Source organism: Gobio gobio (genome assembly GCF_949357685.1).
Source record: "Gobio gobio genome assembly, chromosome: 2".
Taxonomy (NCBI): domain Eukaryota; kingdom Metazoa; phylum Chordata; class Actinopteri; order Cypriniformes; family Gobionidae; genus Gobio; species Gobio gobio.
In genome coordinates this window covers 11,783,735-11,810,765 of record NC_137098.1, presented here as the reverse complement: position 1 = coordinate 11,810,765, position 27,031 = coordinate 11,783,735, and the positions used below count along the sequence as shown (strand labels likewise).

The 27,031-nt window shown below is 38.2% G+C and overlaps 1 protein-coding gene across 1 annotated transcript in view; it reads left to right on the top strand.

The window, feature by feature from the left end:
- Window positions 1-9,044: 9,044 nt before the first annotated feature.
- Window positions 9,045-27,031, top strand: part of kcnip4a (potassium voltage-gated channel interacting protein 4a) — a gene marked incomplete at its 5' end in the record, with an annotated part of 81,568 nt that continues 63,581 nt past the window's right edge. Inside the window, one exon of the mRNA XM_079838834.1 lies at window positions 9,045-9,144. Coding sequence (XP_079694960.1) covers window positions 9,045-9,144 — 100 coding nt within the window. The remainder of the gene's footprint in view (window positions 9,145-27,031) is intronic.

Genomic DNA, 27,031 nt, shown 5'->3' with positions numbered 1-27,031 from the left:
CAGGTCAGTGTTTTCAGACAAACGTCTCGTTCCTTCAGCCAGACGTTTTTGAACCATTAAAAAAATATAGCAGAGAATGTAACACTTTGGATTGCTGGTATAGAAACACCTGACAACTTTTCTCAAGCTTTGTGTTCTGTGTGCAGAAACTGTTATTTCACCCTCAGTTGTGTATTTAGCAAATCTCAGGGCAGCCACGCTTCACAAGCTTTAATTGCTTAAATTTCACACTCAGTGCTTTTGGGGATTTGAGGATATGATGGGCTAATTTCACTGCTTTCTACATAAACAAACATTGCTTCTCGTGGTATAGTGGATATTGCTATAAAGCATGTAATTATAGCCTACCTGAGGCATTACATGGCTGTTTCAAACACCTTGATCAGACCCCCACTTGTGGCACAAACTCCTGGTGTGGTGTATTTTATGTCATTTTAGTGGACATCTGAAGCATTTGAAAGCCCTGGTTTAAATAAGTCATACATTTGAAAGGCAATTGAGCCTGCTCCGGAGCAGCTCATGTTCCAGGGTTAGTTTGCTTAAGACGTATTCAGATGCGTATAATATAATTAATAGAGTTATATTAATTTAACTAAATGTGTTATATAGTTACACTTATAATATACAATATTATATATTAATTCTAAAGCTCCATAACAAGCTAATGTTTAAATGTTAGTTAAATTCAAATGTATTTATTATTTATTTTATTGTCATCTCACACATGGATCTGCATTCAATTAATTAGCATCAAACAAACAATATAATCCTTATTCTACGTGAATAAAGATCACTTATTAAACGAAAAGATGGGGGGAAAGTGATTGCACAACCATTAACATAACCATTAAATAAAAGAAGGCAGTAGTATGGTGCACTTGTCCATTTCCACTGTGACTCGTCTATTCGTCGCTCTGTTGAGAATGTCTTGTGTGTTCACGGTTAACATACTCTGGGTTGTCTGCATTTACTCACGGACGCGTTTTTGGAACCAGCATAGCTCGTGTAAGCAAGGTTTGGGTTAATCAACCGGGAGTTCAGGGTATATGTGACGGTAAGTTAGCCTTGCTTTCTGGAATACCCCCCTGATAAGGAACACCAGAAACACTATATGGACAAAAATATCGGTATTCACCTTTTGGTTCTTGAATTCAGATGTTTCAATCTGACTCATTGCCACAGGTGTATAAAATCAAGCATCTAGCCATCTGCACAAACATTTGTGGAAAAAATGGTCGTTCTGAAGAGCTCAGTGAATTCAAGCATGCTACTGTAGTGATTTATGGTCTTAAATATTCATATTTATTATTAATATTAATATTGAGATTTGGGTCACACGTCACAAATGTTAGACGGGGGACCAGCCAAGGATTTTCACCTAGATAATAAATAACAATCATGAAATATCGTTGAATGAATAAGAATTATACATTGTAGGAAGTTTATCATCTGACCAATCTGAAGGATTTGTGGGACATCGTCAACTTGTAGAGCCTCTTACTGTATTATCAACAAGGAAGACACAAGTGTAATAAAAGGATTTTATTAACAAAAGGATAGACAAGAGTAACTAACAACTACTGAATGGATAAAGTGCAAAGGCATTGATGAATGCAAGTGACTGAGTTGGATGTAAGTTATCTTACGGAAAGATAAACAGCAATAAGGTAAACCTTATTCTGAATTAAACAAATTCATAGATTAATTGTTATTAACTGACATCAGCTATACAAAAGCTAAAGCAAATTAGATAACCATATTCCGACAATATACACTAATGCTAAGGTCTCTGGAAAGAGGTTTGGTGAAGTGATATATTTACGTTCCGCCTGGTGACGTGCTGAGTCCAAACGGCGACGTCTTCCACTTGCTGAGCTGGGCCGTGTGGCTGTGGGATGAAAGAAGTTGGATTCCCCTTCACAGCCTTGAACACGAAGTGCTTGTGAACGCTGAACTCCTTAAGAACAGAGAGTTGTTCTAGTTTTCTGGATTGTTCCAGGATTCTGGTTCCAGTTTCTGGGTTGTTCCAGCTCCAGTTCCAAGTTCCAGTCCCAAGTATTTCCAGTTCCAAGATGCAATAAGCTGAAGGAACAAGCTGTTTCTCTCTCCTTCTTGAAAGAGAGAAACAAAGAAGTCAGTACTGTGATAGGATATAAGGTCAGTTCATGAAATTTCATCCCTGCTTTCTACTGGTATTATTGGAAAGCGGAAGCATTTCGGAACAGTAGCAACAAAGTGGAAGACCCCGGCTGTGTCCGAAAACTTAAAAATGCTGCCTTTGGAGGATGCATTCCAAGATAAAAAAAGGCATCAAGGCACATCCGAATCCAATTTTACCTTCACTTCCTGTCTCCTGAGAGACCTTCATCTGATCCATTTTTGAAGGCAGCATAGATGTTTCCTTCACTGCCTTTGATATCCAACAATCCAGTGCTTTCCAGTCCATGACAGTTGAGCTAGAAAAATAAAGATGCCTTCAATATGTGACGAGTTGGGTGTGAGCATGTGTTGCAAAAACAGTGGCCTATAATAAATCTCTTTCCCTAATTTAGAAACAGATTTCACTGTAAAGAGGTTAGCCTGGCGTCGTCATTCTCAGATTCTAGTCAGAGTATGAGTCTGATACTGCTCCATTGGGCTGTGATTATGGGGCAAAAATGCCTCTGCACTCAATTGGATAGACCTACAACCAATCAGAGCGACGCATAGTTGTCAACAGAACATGAGTGTAAACGATCTTTGCCGGTGTTGTAAAAAGAATTTAAGGATACACGGAGTACTTACCAACGCGATCATCAATTTTGAGAGAGATAGTAAAGGTGAATACATATTCTACAAGTTCTCCGTTTAGTAAACAAATTCAACCCTAGCGCTCTTTGGTGACATGAATGATTACGTTCCATCATCGTATAAAGCCCGCCCTGACAATTTGATTGGTCCAAACAGCTCTGGTTCGAGCATAGTTGCTCCACAACGGATCAAGTCCAGACCGAACTTCCCGACTTCAAATGTTGTGGGCGGGGCTAAGTTTGGCTGGCATTCAGGCTAGAAAGAGGTTTGAGTTGCTCTAAAAGGATGGCTTGCACTCAAAAAAACCCTAAAATTATAGATTTTTTCCAAATAGAGCAAGTCATCTGGTGATTTTTTTTTCTTTCTGGTGAGTTCTTCCTATATTATTCATGCGAAGGCGTGGTCATAAGCAGGTATTTCTGCACATGATGTTGCAATGATCACAAATTGTTCCTTTGTACAATTGTGATTTGCGTGCTTTCTCTCTGACAGAGTCTTTATCTACAGGTCATCATCGCTACATCGCACCTCTGACACTTTAAATGAGGATATAGTTAAAAAGCTGCGAGCAGTGTTTGTGTAGCTGCATAAATCAGGACAGGCTTTCCTCACATAACCCTCCGCTGGACAGGCCAGACTTGATAAGAGTCCCCACAGGACAGGGAGGCTTTGACCGTAAAATGAAATATGTAATCTCTCGCCAAAATCGATTTCATAACCAACAGAAATCGAAGAACAAAGCACATTCACATCTGAGGCACATCCTATGCTTGAGAGAGATAAGAAATCGACCCCACTAAGGGTTCTCCATCAACACTCTCCGACATTTACGTCACCTTTAAGAGTTCACAGAAAGACAACACAGAACAGGAGGCGAGTGTCATTATGACACTTGTTGGAGCTGTCGATGGAGTGAATGCTGGTGTCTGGATTTATGTTTGTCGTTTACTGCGATTTTTGATAACATATGCAATTTGTTTAACCTTCCGGCAGAAACTATGAGCGGCTAATTATTCCTTCTGATTCCCAAAGGCTAGTGTCATAGTTTTATTAAAACCAAGCTATTATAGGCAGATGGAGGGGGGAAAACACAATGAGCAAAATTAAAAATGGCTGAAGGCATAATCTGAATAATTACATTATCCACATTAATAACCCCACACTAAATGATTTGCTCCAAAAAGGGAATAAAATCATTTGCTACGAGACTTTTAAGCAGTTAGAGATATGGGTAATTGCTGAATTAACTGTAATACATGCAAATGGCACTGTTTATGAATCATGTGCAATCAATCTTGTAAGACGTGTTAGTGTAATGTTACAATCCTTTGACATCTCACAACTGATGGCAGATATTTTGTACCAGAAGGTGGCAGTAGCTATGCATTTTTAGGGAGGAAGCATTAGTAGTAGTTTTTGGGATGCTAGAATGTACTGTAGTAAATCTACACCACACTCTTGTAAGCACAAAAGTAGTGGTTGAAAGTGATTTGTCATTATTTACTCACCCTCATCCCAAACCTTTATGCTGCTGTTTTTGTAATAGAATCTAAACACAGGTCTTTTCATAACCCTGTGGACAAAGAACTAACATACTTTATATATATATATATATATATATATATATATATATATATATATATATATATATATATATATATATATATATATATATATATATATATATATATATATATATATATATATATATATATATATATATATATATATATATATATATATATATATATATATATATACTTTTTACAAAATAATATACTTTAAAAGAATATAATTAAGTGCAACTGAATTTAATGTTTTCCGATTATTAAAATCATGTAAACTGTAACTGAATGAAAATGTGTAATAGTTTTAATTCATATTAAATTCAGTTAGCTGAACTTTATTGTGCTTTAGATTCATGTCTATTGAAACTTGTATCAATTATTATTTAATGAAACATTTGTAATGATGAAGCTAGTGCATTTAAAATACTAAAAACTTTAAAAGTAATATTAAATAACACATTACAATTATAATCAAGCACTTTACGTGTGCTTTAGTATGTTAGTTAGCACATGAAAATAAGTGTACTTTAAAGCACAACAAAATATTATAAAAGCATAATGATTTAAAATGTACTTTTTAAAGTTAACCTTTTAATTTGACATTTTTACAAAGTGCACTTTTTAAATGTGCTAAGAAAGTGTACTCTCTTTAAGTGCATTAAGTATTTCATTAAAATGATATCTGCAAGTAGGCCTACATAAAAAATTAAAACATATATATATATATATATAATGTTTTTTTTTTTTTTTTTAAAGATTTGAAATAGGCTATACAACAAGTACATTCAATTCAATTAAGCACACTTCTTTTTCATAAGGATTTGTATGAATAATTTGTTTTGAGAGCGAATAACTCTGGCAGAACAGAAAAATGTATGTTTTCAGTGGTGAATAAAGAACTTACATAATGAACTGTTATGTTTTTTATTACCTTAGAATGAGCCGTTTCTATCGACATACACCGCGGGTCCCATTACAGTGAAGTCGCCATTTTGCGCTGTCGTGTTTCTACAGGAGCCCTAAACGGACAAACTTCTCTACAGAGCGCTAGCTACTCTCTGCTGTCTCAGACGACGACATTTTTGTCCTGTGTCGGCCACCGTAGCTTCTCTATGTGCTTCGAAAGGGAGGGGTGAGCGGTGGGTAGTTGCAATTTGCAACCTCACCACTAGATGCCGCTAAGATGTACACACTGCAACTTTAACTTAAAGTCCCTGTACAGTCAAAATGAAATATGTGTTCTGAGTTTGTCACACCACAGACAAATGTGTTATTAACCACCCAGCCAAATTTGAATCTTAAACAGCTGATTTTCCGTGAATCCCAGTACCCAGTTGAAAGTACCCCACAAAATGAATCCACCTCTTCTTGATATTATCGTTTTTGTTTTGTAAGCTGTTTTGTAAGTTGTAGGCTGTAGTAATGCGATCGAGCGTGCGAACTGATGCGAATGTGCTCTAGTTGATCGTGATAGGGGAGGGGCCAGGCTCAGTGGATCCAGTGCGTCTTCAACAGTTATGATAGTGTTGGGGGAGGGGCCAAATGCTCAGTGGCTCCAGTGTGTCATCGAGCCACCATTTTAGCCCCGCCTAAAAAATCCTGAACACAGCAATGATGAAAAACTGTTGAACGGTCTAACTCCACAATTCAGTACTACACAGTTCACAGTCTTTGTAATGTGTTTCAGCAATACACTTCTGACATGTATAATGTGTTCAGCAGGGCCGGCTCTAGCTCTTTGGTTGCCCTAGGCGAGATTGAGTTTCGCCTATAGGGCAACGCCTAGGGTTTTCGCCTAGGGTTTTATAGTCACTCCAACACTTAATCAAGCAAATTAAGACTTGAAGGATCAACTGTAATACATTGTTCATACACAAATAAAGAATGTTCAAGGATATTTACCAAATATTAACTCCATAAACTGTGCAAAAACTCTCTTAAGCACCTGTAAAGACACTTAAGCAAATTATGACCCATAAACTGGATTAACTATTCCCTCTACAAACAAAAGTGCTATTATGTATACACTGTACTTACCACTACAAAATTAAAATATATAAGTTCTTGTAGCTCTATCTCAAATAATAAAAGATGAACAGTTGTTTCTGGCATTTCTATTCACCTTCAAAATTGACGCAGCATTAAAATTTGGCTCGTCTAGACTTCCTTATTGTCAGTGAAATGCGTAGTAATATGTAGAAAACTAACTATCTAGCTAGTGATAGTTTAGTGACAGCAATGAAACGTCCAATGCCGTCCAATATTAGTTGATAATATCGATAATACAAAGTACATTTATTTAGTTTGACACCTTTATGGCTGAGATGAGAAGACTTACCTCTATACTGGGCTTTCTTTTGATCGTCTGCCTTTCTCTTTTTCCATCCCTGTGCACTCGAGGGTTTAGACTGCTTCATTTTTGAAGAACGCGCCAGTGATGAGCACTTGCCTGACCTAACGCCTGAACGCATGTGCTCGACAATACTCACCATCAATTCCATCTAATAATCAGGTTAAGAAATTAAACGTGTGGCTGAGGGGGCGCCCAAGGATGATCATGTTTAATAAACAGTTTGTTTTATTTCGCGTGTTTTAATTCTATGCTTAATGGGATGTAAGTTTAAGGGCGCCACTAGAGGGCGCCTGCGCCCCCAACATATTTGTCGCCCTGGGCAACCGCCTAGCTCGCCTATAGCAAACGCCGGCCCTGGTGTTCAGAAACAAATCTCAGAATTGTCTTTACAGGGACTTTAAAATAAGTTGAGTTCATTGAAATTAAAATTGAAATAAGAATTTGAGTTAAAGGGGTACTTCAGCGCTGGGAAGATTAATATGTATTTAAAATGGGTCATTTATGTAGTAGAAATGTGAAATTATTTTTAAATTCGGTGCCTTTCAGACTAAGAAAAGACATGTGGATGTGGATGAAAGACAACAACTCCCAGAATGCACTTGCTTCGTTGCCCTACGAGGCCACTCCCAAAGCCACGGCTATTGGTTATCACTTGCCCACCATTATGCCGCCCCCACCATCGTTATGATCTTCATAATAATACGATAATTTCGTTCAATTAGAGAATAAACACTACAATTAAAAACTGAACGTGTCTTTTCAATAACGTGTGAGTGAGCCGAGCGAAATGCACGGAACAAACGCAGCAGGAGTCAGATTTCATTCATCACGAGAGCGAAGAGCTGAGCAGAGCTGAGGTAAGCGCGGCTGTCCTTCACTGCGCATGTCCAGTCTGCCGCATTTTCAGATCGCACATGGACGCTTAACTTTCATAGGAATTCATTGAAAAGTTGAAACACTCACTTTGCTCCGCACCGCTCCGTTATTAATGCCCAATCTGAGCGGCCGTGCGCATTTACATTCTGTGAGTCAGATCCCTCCCCTATGGGCGGGTTGATAACATGCGGAACAGCTCCATCTAGTGACTGTAGTCTTTAGCCTCTGGCCAAAATATCCTCCGATGACACAAAATGACGATATTTGCGTCATCAGAGAATTTTTTCCAGAAATAATGCATAATTCTCTCGTCTCAGGGGGATATGAGGGGGGAAAGTACCATAATTTGAATATACTACCGGGTTTCTACTGCAGCTTAATGCTAAATAGCTGAAGTAACCCTTTAATACAATGAAGGAAATTGGTTTGATAAATAGAAACTCAAAATATAATGTTACAGAGCCACATTAATTAAGTTGATTTGACAAAAAATAAAAAGTTGTGATAAATCATGAAAATAATAGCCTGTGTTTACTGAACTTGTTTGGAAAAAAGCAAAGCGTTGATTCTTCAAAATTCGCCTTTTGTGTTTATACTGAAAACCATAAAAGCAGGTGAATTCATAAATAATGATATATTTTTAATGTGGGGGTGAAATGTCCCTTAAAGGGTAATTTAGTGAGTGCACTTTATTGAACGAGACAGACTTTCCTCTTCAGTCATGTAATCAATGGGTTTCCTTAGAGTATATAGACATCGTGAAAATAAATGCACAGTCAAACTGTTTAAAGGATGAGTTCATTATGCATTGATTTCTGCACAGCATGTTGTGCTGAATTACAGGTCATCTGTCATGCTGGCCTATATCCATATAGGAAATGATGTAAATTAGGTGATAATTAGATTAAACTGGTTTTAAGTGAAGGAAGTGAGGACAGGAAGAGAGAGAGAGAGCGGTTGAATATTACTTTCTCATCCTTATTTTTCACACATTCCCTCTATGATTTCGCTCTCCTCATCGCATCTCCTCTCCTTTCCCTCCCCTCACCTCTCTCTCTCTCTCTCTCTCTCTCTCTCTCTCTCTCTCTCTCTCTCTCTCTCTCTCTCTCTCTCTCTCTCTCTCTCTCTCTCTCTCTCTCTCTCTCTCTCTCTCTCTCTCTCTCTCTCTCCCCCCACCCCACACACACTCCGAGACCTCTCGCACATCGGCACACAATTCAAACTCACGTTCTCGTCTCGAACTCTTCTGTGTTGGGACGCGGGAGACTCATATCCTGAGATTTGAACCTCAGCCTCCCAGGCTGGATTTGGAGCAGGAGTGGGGTGCTGCACCACGTGGGTGCCTCGGGCGGCCGGGCCAGTGCAAGCTGGCGGCTGGACGGAACTGGAGCGAGGAGTTTGGCGCGGGGTCAGGAGAGTCTGGCAGGTGGCATGAGCAGGGGGTCGTGGTAAACGCCATGTGGGAAACGGAGGGTCTGCAGACGCTCGGCATTGTGGTGATCGTGTGCGCGTCGCTCAAGCTGCTTCATCTGCTCGGGCTTATCAACTTCTCAGAGGGTAAGACAGAGACTGAGATGATGGGCTTCATTTGGTTTGATGTCCTGTCAGAATGACCTTGGCACATAATGTTACCAGATTTTTAAAGCAACTGTTCAGAAGTTTTAAAAGAGTGGAAATATATGTCGGTGTAGCTACATGGAAAGATATGAAATGGCAAGTACTCTGCTGCTTGTAAATGCGATAGAAATATGGCTCTGGAGACGAGTTGTAAGTGTTTATGTGAATACGTCAGGAGTAGTGCGTCTTTTGAGAGACAGATGTATTAGGTCTTTCTTCTCTCGTAGGCTATTAGGAGTTATTTAAATGAAATGCCAGAAAAATCCCTTAATTTTCACTGTTCCGTTTATTAACATTAGTTAATTACAGTAGTTATCATGAACTAAAAAATACTTCTAAAGCACTTTATTACTCTTCGTTCATGGTTACTCTTTATTTTAAGGTGACGTAGTTACATTGTATTTCCTCAAATAAAAACTGAGGGTTATACTTTATTTTAAGGTGTCATGTTACAGTGTAATGATATATTTAAGTACTGAGTAATATTAATTAATAATATGTACTTACTATAGGGTTAGGGTAGGATTAGCGTTGGTGGTTGAGGAGATTCCCCCCTTCTATAAAGCGTTTGAGTGCCTAGAAAAGCGCTATATAAATGTATCAAATTAATTATTAATTATTAGTAGCCTATTAGTTGCATGTAATTATGCGTAATTTACTGTTATTAGTATGGTAAATACAAGTAACATATAACAAGGACATTGTCAAATAAAGTGTTATCAAACTGACTTTTACAAGTCATTTTATATTATTAGTCATTTTATAATATTAAGGAATTTCAATATTGAGTCATTTTAAGTAAAACTGACCAGCCTACATGTACTTACTATAGAGTTAAAGTTAGGATTAGGGTTTGTTTTGGTGTTAGTTACTTGTAATTATGCATAATTTACTGTTATTACTTTAAGTACATGTAGTAATGTGTAACTGTGTCACCTTAAAATAAAGTGTTACCTAGTTTGTTAATTTGAACATTTACTAATGCATTATTTGATCAAACGTTTATTTATTTATTTATAGTTTTACTAAAGTTGCATCATTGTTATATAAGAAATTAGTCTGAGCTGAGCTTAACTAACAATGAACAGTTTTTTTTTATTATTAAACAAAGATTCATAAATACTGTAACAAAATATATTGCTTGTTGTTAGTTAATGCATTAAAGGGGCAGTGTGTAATTTTTTGCGCTCACCCCTCCCTTTCCAAGCACAATGAGAAGTTACGGTGGCCGACACAGGACAAAAATGTTGTCTGAGAGCTAGCGCTCTGTCTGTAGAGAAGTTTGTCCGTTAGGGCTACTGTAGAAACATGACAGCGCAAAATGGCGACTTCACTTTAAGAGAACCCGTGGTGTATGTAGATAGAAATGGCTCATTCTAAGGTAGTAAAAACATAACGGTTCATTATGTAAGGTCTTTATACACCACTGAAAACATAGTTATGTACATTATATTGCATTTCTGTCAATAGATCCTCATAAATACTACACACTGCACCTTTAAAAACCATAATAAACCAAAATAATAAAAAAAACAAGTTGACATTTTCAAAGCAAGTATGAAAATGTTGTTGTCAAGCAGAACACATTTACATACAGTACAAACATACAGTATGATATTATTTGCTTGCCTTAACCATAAAAGATGTTTCTTCTCTTTTAATAATGTTTTGTTTTCTAAAGTCAAATTCTAATGTCAAATTATAAAAATAGTTATAGAATTAAATAGTTATAGTTCTCATGAAATGAAAGTTCTGTCATTATTTACTCATCTGCAAGATGCTCTTTTCCATAAAACACTGAATAGGAACTGAGGTGTTCTTGACACAAACGTACAACAAGAGTAACCATGTGATTTATGCTCTATAAGTCTGAAGTCATACAAAATCTTATATTCAAATCTGGCACGCTTATGACACAAAACTAGAGAACTTGCAGAGAATAAACCCTGCTCACTGGAGAAGAAAAAATACATGAACTTCACCAAAACAGGAAATTTGAATGTGAAAATCTGAAAGCCTTTCCAGAGGTCTTGTAATACAGCATATATCTGCTTTTGTGTTGCACAGATGAAAAGAAGGGAAATTAAGTGATGACAGTTTCCGTTGTTGGGTAGGCATGCATGATTTGGTAAAAAAAAAAAAAATTCCTAGTGCAATTAAACTGAAATATGAAAAAAGGGATAAGAGTATAATGAGGGTATTGAAATATTTCTGTATTGCATAATTGTCCACAACCTTATCCAGTATTGGATAGCAAGCTATAGCTGTACACTTAATTTACAGGAAATTCTTTCTTGTATTGTTTTGATATGAAATTGTGTTTATTGGTTTGTCTCAATGAGAATAAAATTGTATGTCTTGTACAGAGGTTTGTCATACCTGCTGAAACTTGTATGATGAATTCAATGCTGGTCCAGGCTGGTTTATGCTGGGTAGAGCTGATATAGTGGAGTTCTAGCTGGTGGACCAGCATAGTCATGCTGCTGTTCTCAAGCAAAACTGAGCTGGTATAGCTGGTACACCAGCAGCACGCCTCCTGCTTCACATGCTGGTGACCAGGAAACCAGCAACCAGCATCCCATGCTGCAAAACATGCAAAACATACCTCATGCTGGTGACCAGCAATTCTATCAGGACCACTATCATAAAAGATGTTTGGAAATCTGCATATAGTTTGGATTGGCGGTATTGTTCTGTTCTGGGTGAAAACTCCCTGCCCTTCCGTACAGCCTAGCATAAATAAAAGCAAGGAGAGTAGCGATAACCCCTTAGGGTAACAGAACAGAACCAAGATAAATGAATGCGACATCATTAATGTTCTACATTAAAGTAATTCAAGAAAAATGAGTCTGATTCGAAGAGGTTTATAAAAGGCCAAGTCCTGATCATAGACCATAGACGTAGTGTCCGTGACGTCACCCATAGGATTCTGAAGAGCAGTTTTGAAGCGTAAAGTAGGGACGAGCTGGCCGTTGTTATCTCTGCAGCGCGTCATCGAAAAATAGAAAATGGGCAAAGAGGCAGGACGTTGCTGGAGCTGAGGTGACGCGATGACTAACAGATAAACAGCTAACCTGTCACTCAAAGTGGCCACGCCCTTAATTATGCAGAACTTTAAGGCTTTATATAATGTAAATGAATGAGTTCTATAAAAATTCACCCCCCTCACAGTTATCATGAAGGACAAAATTAGCCGTATAGACCAAAACCACAATTTGTACCAGGCTGTAAACATGTTTTTTTCTGCTGTAAAGTTGGGCAGTTTAACATGGGGCTCAATGAGATTCTGCTCCCTTCTGGAGCCTGTCCCTAGCGGCCAGTCGATGAATTGCAGTTTAAGTCACTTCCGTATTGGCTTCAAGAGAAACTGCGGGAGGTTGACGCTCAGTCCTGACTGGATAAGAGGAAGAGCTGGGGATGGAGGAGGGTAACTGGCTCCTGAGCAACACGTTGAAGCTGCTGATAATACTGAATGGATAGGTGTCATATAGGTAGATGTAGATCGGTTGAGAGTCAGCTGATGCAAGCTTGACTAATGTGACCTGCCAGAACTAATGCTATGCTTGATTTCTGGATTTTTAATGTATGCTGTGTGCATCCACACATTGGGCCCTATTTTAACAATCTGAGCGCATGGTCTGAAGCACATGGTGCAGGTGCACTTAGGGCATGTCCGAATCCACTTTTACTAGTTTAATGAAGAAAAAAAACGGTCAATGACCCAGGCACATGGTCCAAAAGGGTTCCATCTAGTCTCTTAATGAGTCATGGGTGTGTTTTGGGCATAACGTGTAATAAACCAATCAGAGTCTCATCTCCCATTCCCTTTAAAAGCCAGTTGCGCTTGCACCATGGTGGATTCGCTATTTACATGGCGGAATTTGCGAGCGGAAAGACTGAACGCTTCTCCAGAGAGGATTTTTTTTTTCCTTTTATTTTTAATATTTAAAAATGTTTGTGTGCTGCTGCGCATCCCTGTGTGTGTAATAAGCTGAGTGTACCTGCGTTTTGCACCTGCCTATAGGCGCATATTTTTAACGTACCCTTTAAATAACACCAAAAATACTGCGCCATTGACTTTAGACCAGGTTTTCAGTTTTCCCAAAATAGCAACATATCAACAATGGGCCTGGACACACCTCGTTTTCAGACCAGCACGCTTATGGGCGAATAGATGGAATTTCCATTTCCTATTTAAACAATGTTGTGCTGGATGTGAAAATGATAACTGCGACGGTTGAAACTAGCAAAAAACATGCCTGCCGTCACATTGCGCCGGGTGTATGATAGGGCCCATAGAGATTTAGCCCATGTACACACTAATGTTTCGTCTTGTGTGTTTGGTATCCGCTATTTTTGACCAAGTAATATTACAGTAACCAAAGACTCATAATGTTCTGCAGTTTTAACTACACTCACCTAAAGGATTATTAGGAACAGCTGTTCAATTTCTCATTAATGCAATTATTCAATTCAATTCAATTCGATTCAATTGCAATTATCTAATCACCAATCACATGGCAGTTGCTTCAATGCATTTAGGGGTGTGGTCCCAAGACAATCTCCTGAACTCCAAACTGAATGTCAGAATGGGAAAGAAAGGTGATTTAAGCAATTTTGAGCGTGGCATCATTGTTGGTGCCAGACGGGCCGGTCTGAGTATTTCACAATCTGCTCAGTTACTGGGATTTTCATGCACAACCATTTCTAGGGTTTACAAAGAATGGTGTGAAAAGGGAAAAACATCCACTATGCGGCAGTCCTGTGGGCGAAAATGGCTTGTTGATGCTAGAGGTCAGAGGAGAATGGGCCGACTGATTCAAGCTGATAGAAGAGCAACTTTGACTGAAATAACCACTCGTTACAACCGAGGTATGCAGCAAAGCATTTGTGAAGCCACAACATGCACAACCTTGAGGCGGATGGGCTACAACAGCAGAAGACCCCACCGGGTACCACTCATCTCCACTACATAGGAAAATGTGGCTACAATTTGCACGAGCTCACCAAAATTGGACGTTTGAAGACTGGAAAAATGTTGCCTGGTCTGATGAGTCTCGATTTCTGTTGAGACATTCAGATGATAGAGTCAGAATTTGGCGTAAATAGAATGAGAACATGGATCCATCATGCCTTGTTACCACTGTGCAGGCTGGTGGTGGTGGTGTAATGGTGTGGGGGATGTTTTCTTGGCACACTTTAGGCCCCTTAGTGCCAATTGGGCATCGTTTAAATGCCACGGCCTACCTGAGCATTGTTTCTGACCATGTCCATCCCTTTATGACCACCATGTCCCCATCCTCTGATGGCTACTTCCAGCAGGATAATGCACCATGTCACAAAGCTCGAATCATTTCAAATTGGTTTCTTGAACATGACAATGAGTTCACTGTACTAAAATGGCCCCCACAGTCACCAGATCTCAACCCAAGAGAGCATATTTGGGATGTGGTGGAACGGGAGCTTCGTGCCCTGGATGTGCATCCCACAAATCTCCATCAACTGCAAGATGCTATCCTATCAATATGGGCCAACATTTCTAAAGAATGCTTTCAGCACCTTGTTGAATCAATGCCACGTAGAATTAAGGCAGTTCTGAAAGCGAAAGGGGGTCAAACACAGTATTAGTATGGTGTTCCTAATAATCCTTTAGGTGAGTGTAAATGACAGTTTTAACTAAATTACATTTTGTTTATGTTTGTATGGCTGCTTTGCAGAGCGTGCACTTGAAGTGTTGCCACTTACTATAAGCGTTTTTGGGCTTTTTGTTTGAGCTTGGCTCATAATGTGATCCAGTGTTTGGAGTTGATAAAGTAGGCAGGTGCGGGTCGCAATATTTTGGTCTTATTTTCAATATAAAGCATTTGGATTTATCTTGGTTTGTATGGGCTTGTACTTGTTCGTAGTTTTTTTTCTAGGAAGATCACGCAACACAAATGAGTCGATGACACTGGCTGTGTCCGAAATCGCATACTCTCTTGATTTGGAGCTTATTTTGAATAAGTAATTACTTCACAACCTCTAAAAAAGTATGTTCTATATCGTATGAATGTAATCTGGACGTACTGTACTACATTCGCCATGTTGCCTTTTTCACGTCACCTACCAGTGACGGTTGTGTCGCTTCACCGCCATTCACAAATCTTCTCCTGTAGACTCATGGGTGTGTAAAGTGTCCATCGTAAGCACCCAGGTACTTTTTGCCTACTCTTTTATGAGTACTGTGAATTCGGACATACTTTTGTCGCATACTGTTTTTCGCTTAGTAGGGAAGTATGCCATTTCGGATGCAGCAGGTGACTCTTACATCTTTCAGAGATGGCTTCGCCCCTATATCCTTTGATTTTTCTTGCACCACACACGCACAGAAGAGTCAACTCTGATGCACTTCTTTAAACTGAATTTCGTTTTGTATAAATTGTATCTGAATTTTAATCTTTTTTTAAAATATATTTGATATAATATAACAGACTGGTATAATACATATATTAGCATATTTGATACCAATATAGCAGACAATAGCCTTAGCGCTGGCTCATGCATTTCACATGTTTCTGACTGAAGCTGGAAATGATATTTGAGTATTTTGTGTATTTGATCGTTTACAAATGATTCAGAAAATATTTGTTATTGAAATGACTGGGAAAAAGTGTCCCAATCAACCTAAAGTCACCAGATACTATTTGAAATCATAATTGCATTGCATAATCCCAAATATTTTACTTATAACATTCATCATTACCAATTGTCACAATATTACTTTTTTTTAGCTCTTTTTTCAAAAACATTTCTGATTGAAATCTTGTTTCTTTTTGGCAAATAATTTAGCTTGCTTTAAGTAAAAACGTTAAGTAAAAAAACATTTAGATTTTCCCCCCAGAAAACTTTTTTTTTTTTTACTTTTACTGTACTTAATTATCTAGTAAACCTAAAATCTAGTAGGCCTACCTAAAGCTCATTTATTATGCAGCTCATTATTATGCAAGTCTTTGTTTCTCAGGAGTGATCACATTATTATTCATGGTTTGTTCAAAGCCTGAGTAAAGAAAAAGTGTTTTACAAAATGTAAATGAATATATTGTTTTATGTGAATGAGTAGGCTCAATGATTCTCACATCAGTGTAAAGCAAAAACTCTTAACAAAAACACACAATAATCAAGTCTTGTGAACACATATCTGTTGTGTGTTTTGAAGCCTTAATTTTAAAACACATTTTTTAGTTTTTTCAAAAATTATGCATAAACATTATTCTCTCAAAAATACAAGCATGTACATACATGTTGCTCACATATTATGGTAGCCCAGTTTGTGCTGAATACAGTGTAATTACACTTTTGCCATTAATATGTTTATAAGCAACTGAAAAATGCACAAATGTCAGAGCATGTCAAAACTTCTAAAGGGCCCCAAAACAGCTCAGACTCCTAGGGGTTAAAATACATCATTAACAACTAGTTGCTCGGTTTGGTTCCATACACACTGCAGTGAATGCTTTTTTTCGGGAGTTAATTCTGTTGTAGATGACTGAACTCTGTGAGCGTACAGAAGGGGATTAAGCACTTAAAGATGAATTGACGACCGAATTTAGATGCAGTGTGTACTCAGTCTTACAGATTCCCCTTCCACTGTCTGATATCATGCTGTTCCATTACCATGGGAGTCTTCAGACATCAGATCAGAGACCGGAGATCATTACTTTCTGTGTGGCTTGCTTGCTCTGGTGATTAAATGCACTTCTGCGATCACAGACTCTGTCCAACAGTTGTACGCCTTGCGATCCACCCGGTTTGCTTTTAAAACGGTTCATTTTCCAGGTTGTATTTTTCCATGTCTCTGTGGGTTTATTTCAATGGCTCATTTACTGTCAGTATTAGAGCTAATAGGATGTCGGCCGAACAATGGATCTTATTACCAGAGTGTTTTTTTTTTTCATTTATGAAATGTCAAACACTAGAAGTGTTTTAGGATTTTATCACCCTGCCTATCTAATACTCTAAATGCCAACATCTTTTCCCGGCTTAGTCTGAACTTCCATCCCTCTTTAACATAGATGATATTTGCCATTAACCCCAGTCACAGACAGCTACTCTCAGTAAATGTTTTAGCCCTGATCTCAGTTATGAGCTCACAGGTGTTGCTGACCCTAGATCAGGGGTCATTTAATCATTAAGGCTGTAAGCACTGGAACAAAAGCACAGACAACAAGAGGTCACACCCAATCAGTGTGTCAGTGAAGATAAATATTGTCCAGTTGACCTGCACTCACACAGGTGCACATGCACTCGACGAGTGTGACTCAGGGACTCATAAAGTCCTTGTGTCAAATTAACAGCGGCGCCAACCAATAACACTGAGAACATTGCAGCCACAGCGGTGTGGTGCCCTCACTTCTGACCTTTGGAAGAGATTTACAAGTTTATAACAGGTCTGAGAATGAAATTTAGTTCAGAAGGACAGGGCTGAAGTTCTATGATAATTATATTTTAAGTAATTTTTTTTTTAAATAATTATTTTTAAGTATTTCTTTTGGATGTTTTCAGTTGTTGATTGTATTTTTTTTATTAATCAATTAATGTATTTATTTTGGCCACTTACACATTTGCACTATCAACTTTATTTATTTATTTGTTTGTTTGTTTGCCTGCTTGCTTGTTTTTGTTTAGCTAAATACTGCTGGAGAGCTTACCCAGTCAGTAATCGAATACTACTAAAATGTTGGTTGCACACACGTTTGTTTGTTTGTTTGTTTGTTTGTTTGTTTGTTTGTTTAGCTAAATACTGCTTTCATATAATGATGGAAAACAGGAGTGCTTACCCACTCATTTATCAAAGGCTACCAAAACACCTACATGGATGCACACACATATTTGTTTGTTTGTTTGCTTGTTTGTTTTGATTATTTGTTTTGCTAAATACTGCTTTCATATAATGATGAAAAACAGGAGTGCACCAACTCAGTCGTCAAAGGCTACCAAAACACCTACATGGTTGCACAAACACACATTTGTTTGTTTGTTTTGATTGTTTGTTTAGCTAAATACTACTTTTATAGAATGATGAAAAACAGGAGTGCTTACCCACTCAATAATCGAAGACTACTAAAACACCAACATGGTTGCAAACACAGATTTGTTTGTTTGTTTGATCGATTATTTGTTTTTGCTAAATGTTTTCATATAATGATTAAAAACAGGAGTGCTTACCCACTCAGTAACTGAACACTACCAAAACACCTACACACACACACACACACACACACACACACACACACACACACACACACACACACACACACACACACACACACACACACACACACACACACACACACACACACACACACACACACACACACACACACATTTGTTTGTTTGTTTGTGTTTGTTTAGCTAAATATTGCTTTCATAAAATGATGAAAAACAGAAGTGCTTACCCACTCAGTAATTGAAGACTACCAAAACAGCTGCATGTTTGCAAACGCACATTTGTTTGTTTGTTTGTTTGCTTTGCTAAATACTGCTTTCATATAATGATGAAACACAGGAGTGCTTACTCACTCAGTAACTGAACACTACCAAAACACCTACATGGGTGCACACACACGTTTGTTTGTTTGCTTGTTTGTTTGTTTGTTTGTTTTGCTAAATACTGCTTTCATAAAATGATGAAAAAACAGGAGTGCTTACCCACTCAGTAATCGAAGACTACCAAAACAGCTGCATGTTTGCAAACGCACATTTGTTTGTTTGTTTGTTTGCTTTGCTAAATACTGCTTTCATATAATGATGAAACACAGGAGTGCTTACTCACTCAGTAACTGAACACTACCAAAACACCTACATGGGTGCACACACACGTTTGTTTGTTTGTTTGCTTGCTTGCTTGTTTGTTTGTTTGTTTGTTTGTTTTGCTAAATACTGCTTTCATAAAATGATGAAAAACAGGAGTGCTTACCCACTCAGTAATCGAAGACTACCAAAACAGCTGCATGTTTGCAAACGCACATTTGTTTATTTATTCATTTATTTATTTAAACCTTGATTTAATTAAACATTTATTTATTACTTTAGCTAAATAATGCTTTCATATAATAATAACAATAATGGAAAAACAGGAGTGCTTACCCACTCTTACCCCTATAAATCTTGAGTGGCAGCTCTTCAATTTAGATCTGTTTTGCTGCAGGCAGCGAAAGTCAAATAAAAGTGCAGTGATCTTCAAATATGTCTGAACTCTCAAACTTCAGAATGCCAGAATGTTCAGAATCTCTCTTCTACCCTCCATCTCTTGAGAGTTGGATAAAAGCAGAAGGTTATGACTCTGGTTTAGTGTCTGTGTTCTCAGAGTTTGAGTGGGACAGTTTATTTGCTCATGTTTGTGAATATATATTTATATATACACCTTTCTCTGTTGTGGCTACAGATACTGAACATCAATGTTTATGTTTGTTTGTTGTTTGTTTGTTTGTTGTTATGTCCCAATTTAGATGCAAGACAACATGATAATTCTGTTTGCTATGATCAGAGTTCATGTACTGCTACTTGCTTCACAAGTTTTGTTGTATGATTCAGTGTGGTCTGATCCCAGTGCAGGGATTTTCTGTCAGTCATTGGCTCTGATTCAGCACATATGCTATTGAAACTTGGATCCAAAGATGCTGTTTATCAAGTCAGTCAAATCTCAAGCCTCAAGTTATGATCAAAACTTGACTTGCACCTCTGGTTACATGGTTGCAGTTGAGCCAAGACATAGGACTCCAGAGGGCTTTATGCATTCATTTAATCAAAATACATCATGCTGGTGACAAATGTGTTCTGGTATAATAAGTAGACAATACAGTAAGCATGTGCCAAACTTTCTAGACTCTAGACTCCCATATGAAAGCAGCAGCTGCTTGTCATATTCCAGTCATCCTGCAGTTTAGTCCCAGTCAGGGACTTTAAGAAGGTTTTGCATCCTTTGATTATCCATGAGTGTGTGTAAGCACTTCATGTCTGCTGCTGGAAACATTCGCTTATTAACTTGCTTTAGTACTGTAGCTATAAACACAAGGGTGAATTTGCATGCTTACCAATAGACAAGTTAATGCTTTTTGCAATGAATCATTCGCAGTCTTCTACAACAACTGTCTAATGAGGAAACAAAAGAGTGCAGCAATTAAAGAAGGGGGTCTGTGTTACTGGTTTTGATATGGACTTTTATTTTGATGTGCATTTCTTGTTCTAGTTTGTTTGCTTTTGGCTGCATACGAAAACCTAGGCAGCTGACTTGTTGCCTCGCTGCCTTATCAGACAACGACTTGTAAGGCAGCGTTTGCGCACAAAGGCACCTCATGAAACTGATAGCGGACACACTTCTAAGTCAGTGTAATGGTTCAATGATCTACAGCGAAATAGCGCACGCTTTTGTGAGAACTAAACCAATATTTAATTACTACAGTAGTGATTTTTTCGCTAAAAATTACATCAGAAGTGGAAAACGTTGGTCAAAAATGTACATTTACACAAACTGACGAGCAACTTTCAGATGCCATCTTTCTTTTACTAGATCAACTGTTACCGAATAGAACGCATAGGATTGTGGGATATCACAGGCAGTGAAGGATACATCTATGCAGCCTCCAAAAATCGATCAGATGAAGGTCTCTCAGGAGGCAGGAAGTGACGCTAACATTGGAACACAGGGGTGTAAATACACAGGGAAACAAGGGGCTAACAGGTAACAGGTGTAAACAATAAATCACTATGGAAACTAATGAGGCTGAGGAAACAAAGGCAAACAGAACACAGGCAGTGAAACACTGGAACAAGGGGAACAGAAAGTACACTTCAAAATAAAGGAAACACCACACCATTTAACATGTAACAGTATCTGTGTGTGAGAATGACAGAAAGAGACATTGATATGAAGTATTTATACTTGCTTTATATATAATATGCAAAATAAATACACTATATTGCCAAAAGTATTGGGACACCCCTCATTCAGCTAATTCAGGTGTTCCAATCACCTCCATGGCCACAGGTGTATAAAATCAAACACTAGGCATGCAGACGCTTCTACAAACATTTGTGAAAGAATGGGTCGCTCTCAGGAGCTCAGTGAATTCAAGCGTGGTACCGTGATAGGTTGCCACCTATGCAATAAGTCCATTTGTGAAATTTCCTCATTACTAAATATCCCACGGACTCTAGAGCAGTGGAGACGTGTTCTCTGGAGTGACGAATGGCAATCCGATGGGCAGGTCTGGGTTTGGCGGTTTCCAGGAGAACGGTTCTTGCCTGACTGCATTGTGCCAAGTGTAAAGTTTGGTGGAGGGGGGATAATGGTGTGAGGTTGTTTTTCAGGAGTTGGGCTTTGCCCCTTAGTTCCAGTGAAAGGAACTCCTAATGCTTCAGCATACCAAGACATTTTGGACAATTTCATGCTCCCAACTTTGTGGGAACAGTTTGGGGACGGCCCCTTCCTGTTCCAACATGACTGCGCTCCAGTGCACAAAGCAAGGTCCATAAAGACATGGATGAGCGAGTTTGGTGTGGAGGAACTTGACTCCTGTCCTCAACCTGATAGAACACCTTTGGGATGAATTAGAGCAGGCCTTCTCGTCCAACATCAGTGCCTGACCTCACAATTGCGCTTCAAGAAGAATGGTCAAAAATTCCCATAAACACACTCCTAAACCTTGTGGAAAACCTTCCCAGAAGAGTTAGCTGCAAAGGGTGGGCCAACTCCACAATAAACCCAATGGACTAAAAATGTGAAGTCATTAAAGTTCATGTGCATGTAAAGGCAGGCGTCCCAAAACTTTTGTCAATATAGTGTATATTGTTATTTAGCATTTATATAATACAAACATTATAACATTATTATAATACAAACAAACAACCATAAGTTCTTTATTAAAGGGTTAGTTCACCCAAAAATGGAAATTCTGTCATTAATTACTCACCCTCATGTCGTTCGACACCCGTAAGACCTCCGTTCATCTTGGGAACAGAAATGAAGATATTTCAGTTGAAAGCTGATGGCTGAGAAAGGCTTCAGATAGGTCTCCATTGGCATTCAGTACATTTACACTCCCAAGACCCATAAAAGGCACTTAAAACGTCGTTACAAAGTCCATCTCACCACAGTGGCTCTACAATAATCTTACGATGCGACGACAATAGTTTTTGTGCGCCAAAAAAAATCAAAATAACACCAACAAAATAGTTGCTGTAATTACATGCAGGTATTTTTAAAAACAAGTACAATGTAAAACATCTATGTAAACAATAAGTCCATTGAATCAAATTATTCATTTAAATGTTAGTATATAGTAGTTAAAGACACTTAATTTAAAGTGAGACCATTATTTTCAAATAATAAAATGTGTTATTTTAGATTATTTCTTAACTTATTTACTCTTTATGCAATGTGAAGTTGAACTGAAAGTAGACAGAAGATGCCAGCACCTGTAGGATGTTTGGATGGTCTGAGAATCTCAGTTCATGTTTTGACCTTGTATATGTCTGAGCTGCCTATATTTATTCATTTGTCCAAGGTCACACAGCAGAAAGGACTAAATGCTTTTACCAGCTTCTATTTCAAGAGGACGGTTATAAGTCTGACCTTTTCTCTTAAGTGATCACACAGAAGTGTAAACAGGAGGATATGTCATGATGATTTTTCTTCTTTCTTCCTCTATCTCTGTTAAGAAGTCTTGAAAATGTATTACTTTGCTGAACAGAGTTTTGGCATTATAACCTTATTGAGGGTTTGGAGTGAAAGGGAACATCACATAAGGTCAAATCCCTTGTGAAAAGGAAGTGCACTTAATTGTATTGAATGTGCACCTGTACTAGGAGATAATATAATATTAATGATTAAATGTTTTGTATTCAAGTATGCATTTTAAATCACTGTGCCGTCATGCTTTGAAAATTATTTTAATACTGATCACTTAAAATTTCAACTTAATTCAATATTAAGTTATAATTCAACAGTAAGTGTTCTTTTGGGGATGCGTTGCTTGTATTTCCATATCTGTGTGTCTCTGGTTATAGATATAGAGTTCCTTTATTCAAATATCTACAGATTATGTATATGCTCATCATTTTGCTGCAGTACAATTGCATAAATTGCTCAAATTTACAATAACATTAATTTGCTTGTGCATGCTTTTTTGTGAAATATGAAGATTTATTTTTCGGACCCACTTTATATTAGGTGGTCTTAACTACTATTGTGTACATGTTTTTACATTGTACTTACATTTTAAAAATTTGTAAAAAAAAATAATTAAATTTTTTTTTTTTTTTTTTACAATATATGGCTATGGCCAGGGTTTGAAATGTACTTTTTTTACTAACCAACTAATTTTGCTACTAAATTATTAAGTTACCGGTCATTCATTAATTAATTTATGTAGTAAGTAACATTTATAATTACACTGTTGACACTTCCCGTACACCTAACCCTACCCTTAAACTTACCCATAACACCACACCTGTCCCTAACTATACCCGTATCACACCTCAATATCAGCAAAAGTGTTTTGCAATACAATATGAACACAATAAGTACATTGTACTTACCGGTACATCAAAAAATAAGTACATAGTAGTTAAGGCCACCTAATATAAAGTGGGACCTCTTTAACTTCTGGATCTGGTTGATGCGACTAAATCTCACATTTGGTTAATAATTTGTTTTTTAGCAAACACAAAACTCTTCTGATGTGGGAAGCTTTGTTAAAAGACGTTTTAATTGGTGACACTGTTTCTCAAACTTTTTTAAAATCCCATTTTCACTTCACAGCTTTGAAGATGATGTGGTGCATGCAGATGATTACAGGCGCAAAGGCTTTTTAATTCATTATTTTTCATCCAAACAATGCAGGCAAATATCCTCAATCAGCATTTTCATGACTTTAATTAATGAACTGAATGTGGGAAAACGATGCCAACTAATCCAGCACCAGCGTACTGTATGATTATTCATAACACGAAGATGCACGGCATCCAATATTTATGAGCTCGCATTTTTGTACAATATTTTTTTTCTGCAATGTGGCTATCATTCTTTGCGTGTTTGTTCTGTTTAGCTGTAACTAATTCTCCATTTAAAGATGCTCGGGAAAAGCAAGTCTAATTTTATCCTAGCTTAGCTTAGGTAAATTCCCGGAGCTTCCTGGATCTGCCGGCGGAAGCTTGACCTCTTCTTGTTAGCGGCGGCTTCATTAAAGGGGGTGTCGCCAAACGTCAGACTTTCTATCTTAAATGATAGATGAGGTACATGGAGACTATCAGTGGCACAAAGACAAGCTGATAATGTGTTTGGTCACAGACAAAGAGATCACTGATAGTCAAGTGTTCCTCATTCATCTGACTGGCTTTAGCCTCAACACGATTTCAACAATTGTATCCGCCCAGAACTTACACAGAATAACCTTTTCCTTCATAATTGCTTATCAGGTTTTTCCAGCGAGGAGCACATAAATCATATTGTCACACTTGACGCGGTACAAAGAGAGGAAACTCTTTAATTAAAGCATGTTCGCCATTATGTAGAGCTGGATGGGGAAATTGTGCTGGCGGTGTTTCAGATGTCAGGGGATTGGCTGTAACTGTTGGGCCAATTGTAAGGCTAATTATCCACTCTAATAAATCAATACGGTTTCATTCAGGGTAACAAAATATCACTTTAAACATTATATTCATTAATTAATGCCACAGGGCAAGTCTAAAATAAAGTTACTGGGAGATATAACCACAGCGACTTGCCTTTCTTTAAATTACCAACAGTTTGCTTGGGTGTGATTGCTTACAATGGTAATCCAAAGTGCATAACCCAGGATGAATCGAGTGTAACTGCACTGTGCAATATTCTGTATCAAATCTGATACTTAATATCTGCTTACAGAGTTGTGCTTTGACCTAGACTGGGTAAACCCAGCCTGATCTACCGGCGATTTGATTTCACCCTGCAACTCAGTCTGGAAACCTGTACATTCATTTCTACTGCTTCTGTTACACTTTTGCGGGAACCAATCACAGACTGGCTTCTCCACCTGGTGCGCTATTGGCGGGTTTAACGTGATGACGGATAGAGAAGCGATGGGTCGTTGCACGTTGATCACGCCATTTGTGGTCTGATTGGTTGAAGGACTATCCAATTGCGTACAGAGTCATTTAATTTATGCTCGTTTATCACACATCTTGTGCAGTAGAAAATACATAGCAGACTCCCCAGACCAATGTTCAATCTTAAATTGAGCTTGGTCTGGTGATAGCCAGACAAGTTTTGACCATGTGTGCTGCACAAGTCCTTAAAAGGGAAGCCAAAGCATTTTGATCATCGCCCCCTGGTGGTGGCCAGCTGCAGTTTAGGTCTTAAACCCCACCCTCTCCATGTAATGGAATGGGACGCAAGCCAAATTAAAAAAATCCAATCACACTTCAAATATTTTTTTTTCCCAAAGATGGATTCTGTCATTTTAGGTAGTTCTCATCTTGTAGTGGTATGTTCAAGTGTTCGTTTTCCCAATAAGTTTGGTTTTAGTTATTTGATGCTGTATAAACGGGGTGTAACGTCATGATTGACAGCTGTGTTTGCGATTTGAGTTGGTGTGGGCGGGACCTTGATAGCGGCTCCGCCTCAGGATCACTACTGCGCAGACTCATGGCCAAAGTATACTTCACTTTTTACGCAAACGCAAGGGTCAGCGTACAGTGCGAGTGACGCGAATTTCGTCATCAGAAGAGTATGCACGTACTGAACGTGCACCGCTGGATTTTTGTAACCGGTTTGAAATTAACTTTTTTACTCACCAGCCAATTTGGCTACTAAATTCTTAAGTTACCGGCCATTCAGAACTTCTACTAGCCAAAACAAAAATTACAGTTGACACTTTAGTCAGCTGTTTCTTCACAGAAGTCAATGTACTAGCCTCATTCTCAAGTTCAAGGTGGCAGTCCAAAACAGGGAATCTAACAACCAATACAGGCAAAAGTTCAGTTCGCGAATAAACAAAGTGGAATCAATTTTTTTATAATTAAAGGGTTAGTTCACCCAAAAATGGAAATTAGCCCATGATTTACTCACCCTCAAACCGTCCTAGGTGTATATGACATTCTTCTTTCAGACGAATAAAATTGGAGTTGTATTTAAAAAGTCCTGGCTCTTCCAAGCTTTATAATGGCAGTGAATTGTTGTCGTTTTTTGAAGTCCATAAAAGTGCATCTATCCATCATATAACTGCTGTACAAAATGTCATGTACATCATATACATGTAAATCATGGGCTGAACTAACCCTTTAAGAAAAAAAAACAATGCATCGGAAAGAGAAAGGGTGATATTATTTCTCTACATGAAGCATAGACTTTATTCATGCCACAAAAACAAAAGTCATGACACAAGGATGCATGATGCAGACGCTGAGTGGTGCTGCCGGTGTGAGTACGGTCAAAGTATATGTTAAAATTTTAAAGATTGCCATGTTTGAGGCTACTTTTAGGGGAAGGGCTCTGATAGCGATGGCTTGCAAAGCAATAGATGATTTAGATCATTATGAATCATATCCCACCAAATTGGCTAGTGAGTTGATATTCTTTACCCGCTAAGGTCGATTTCACCTTTATTTGGTGGGTTGGCAGGTGTTAATTTCAAGCCCTGGTTTTGACACATTCCTCCCATAACCATCATGAACATTTTGTGTGACGAAGTAGACCTTCTGTTGGTTCAGACCAGATGGGATAGTCTTCGTTGCCCTCGTGCATCAATGAGCCTTGGGAGCCCAACACCCTGTCGCCAGTTTGTGGTTTGTCCCTATCGGACCACTGTTG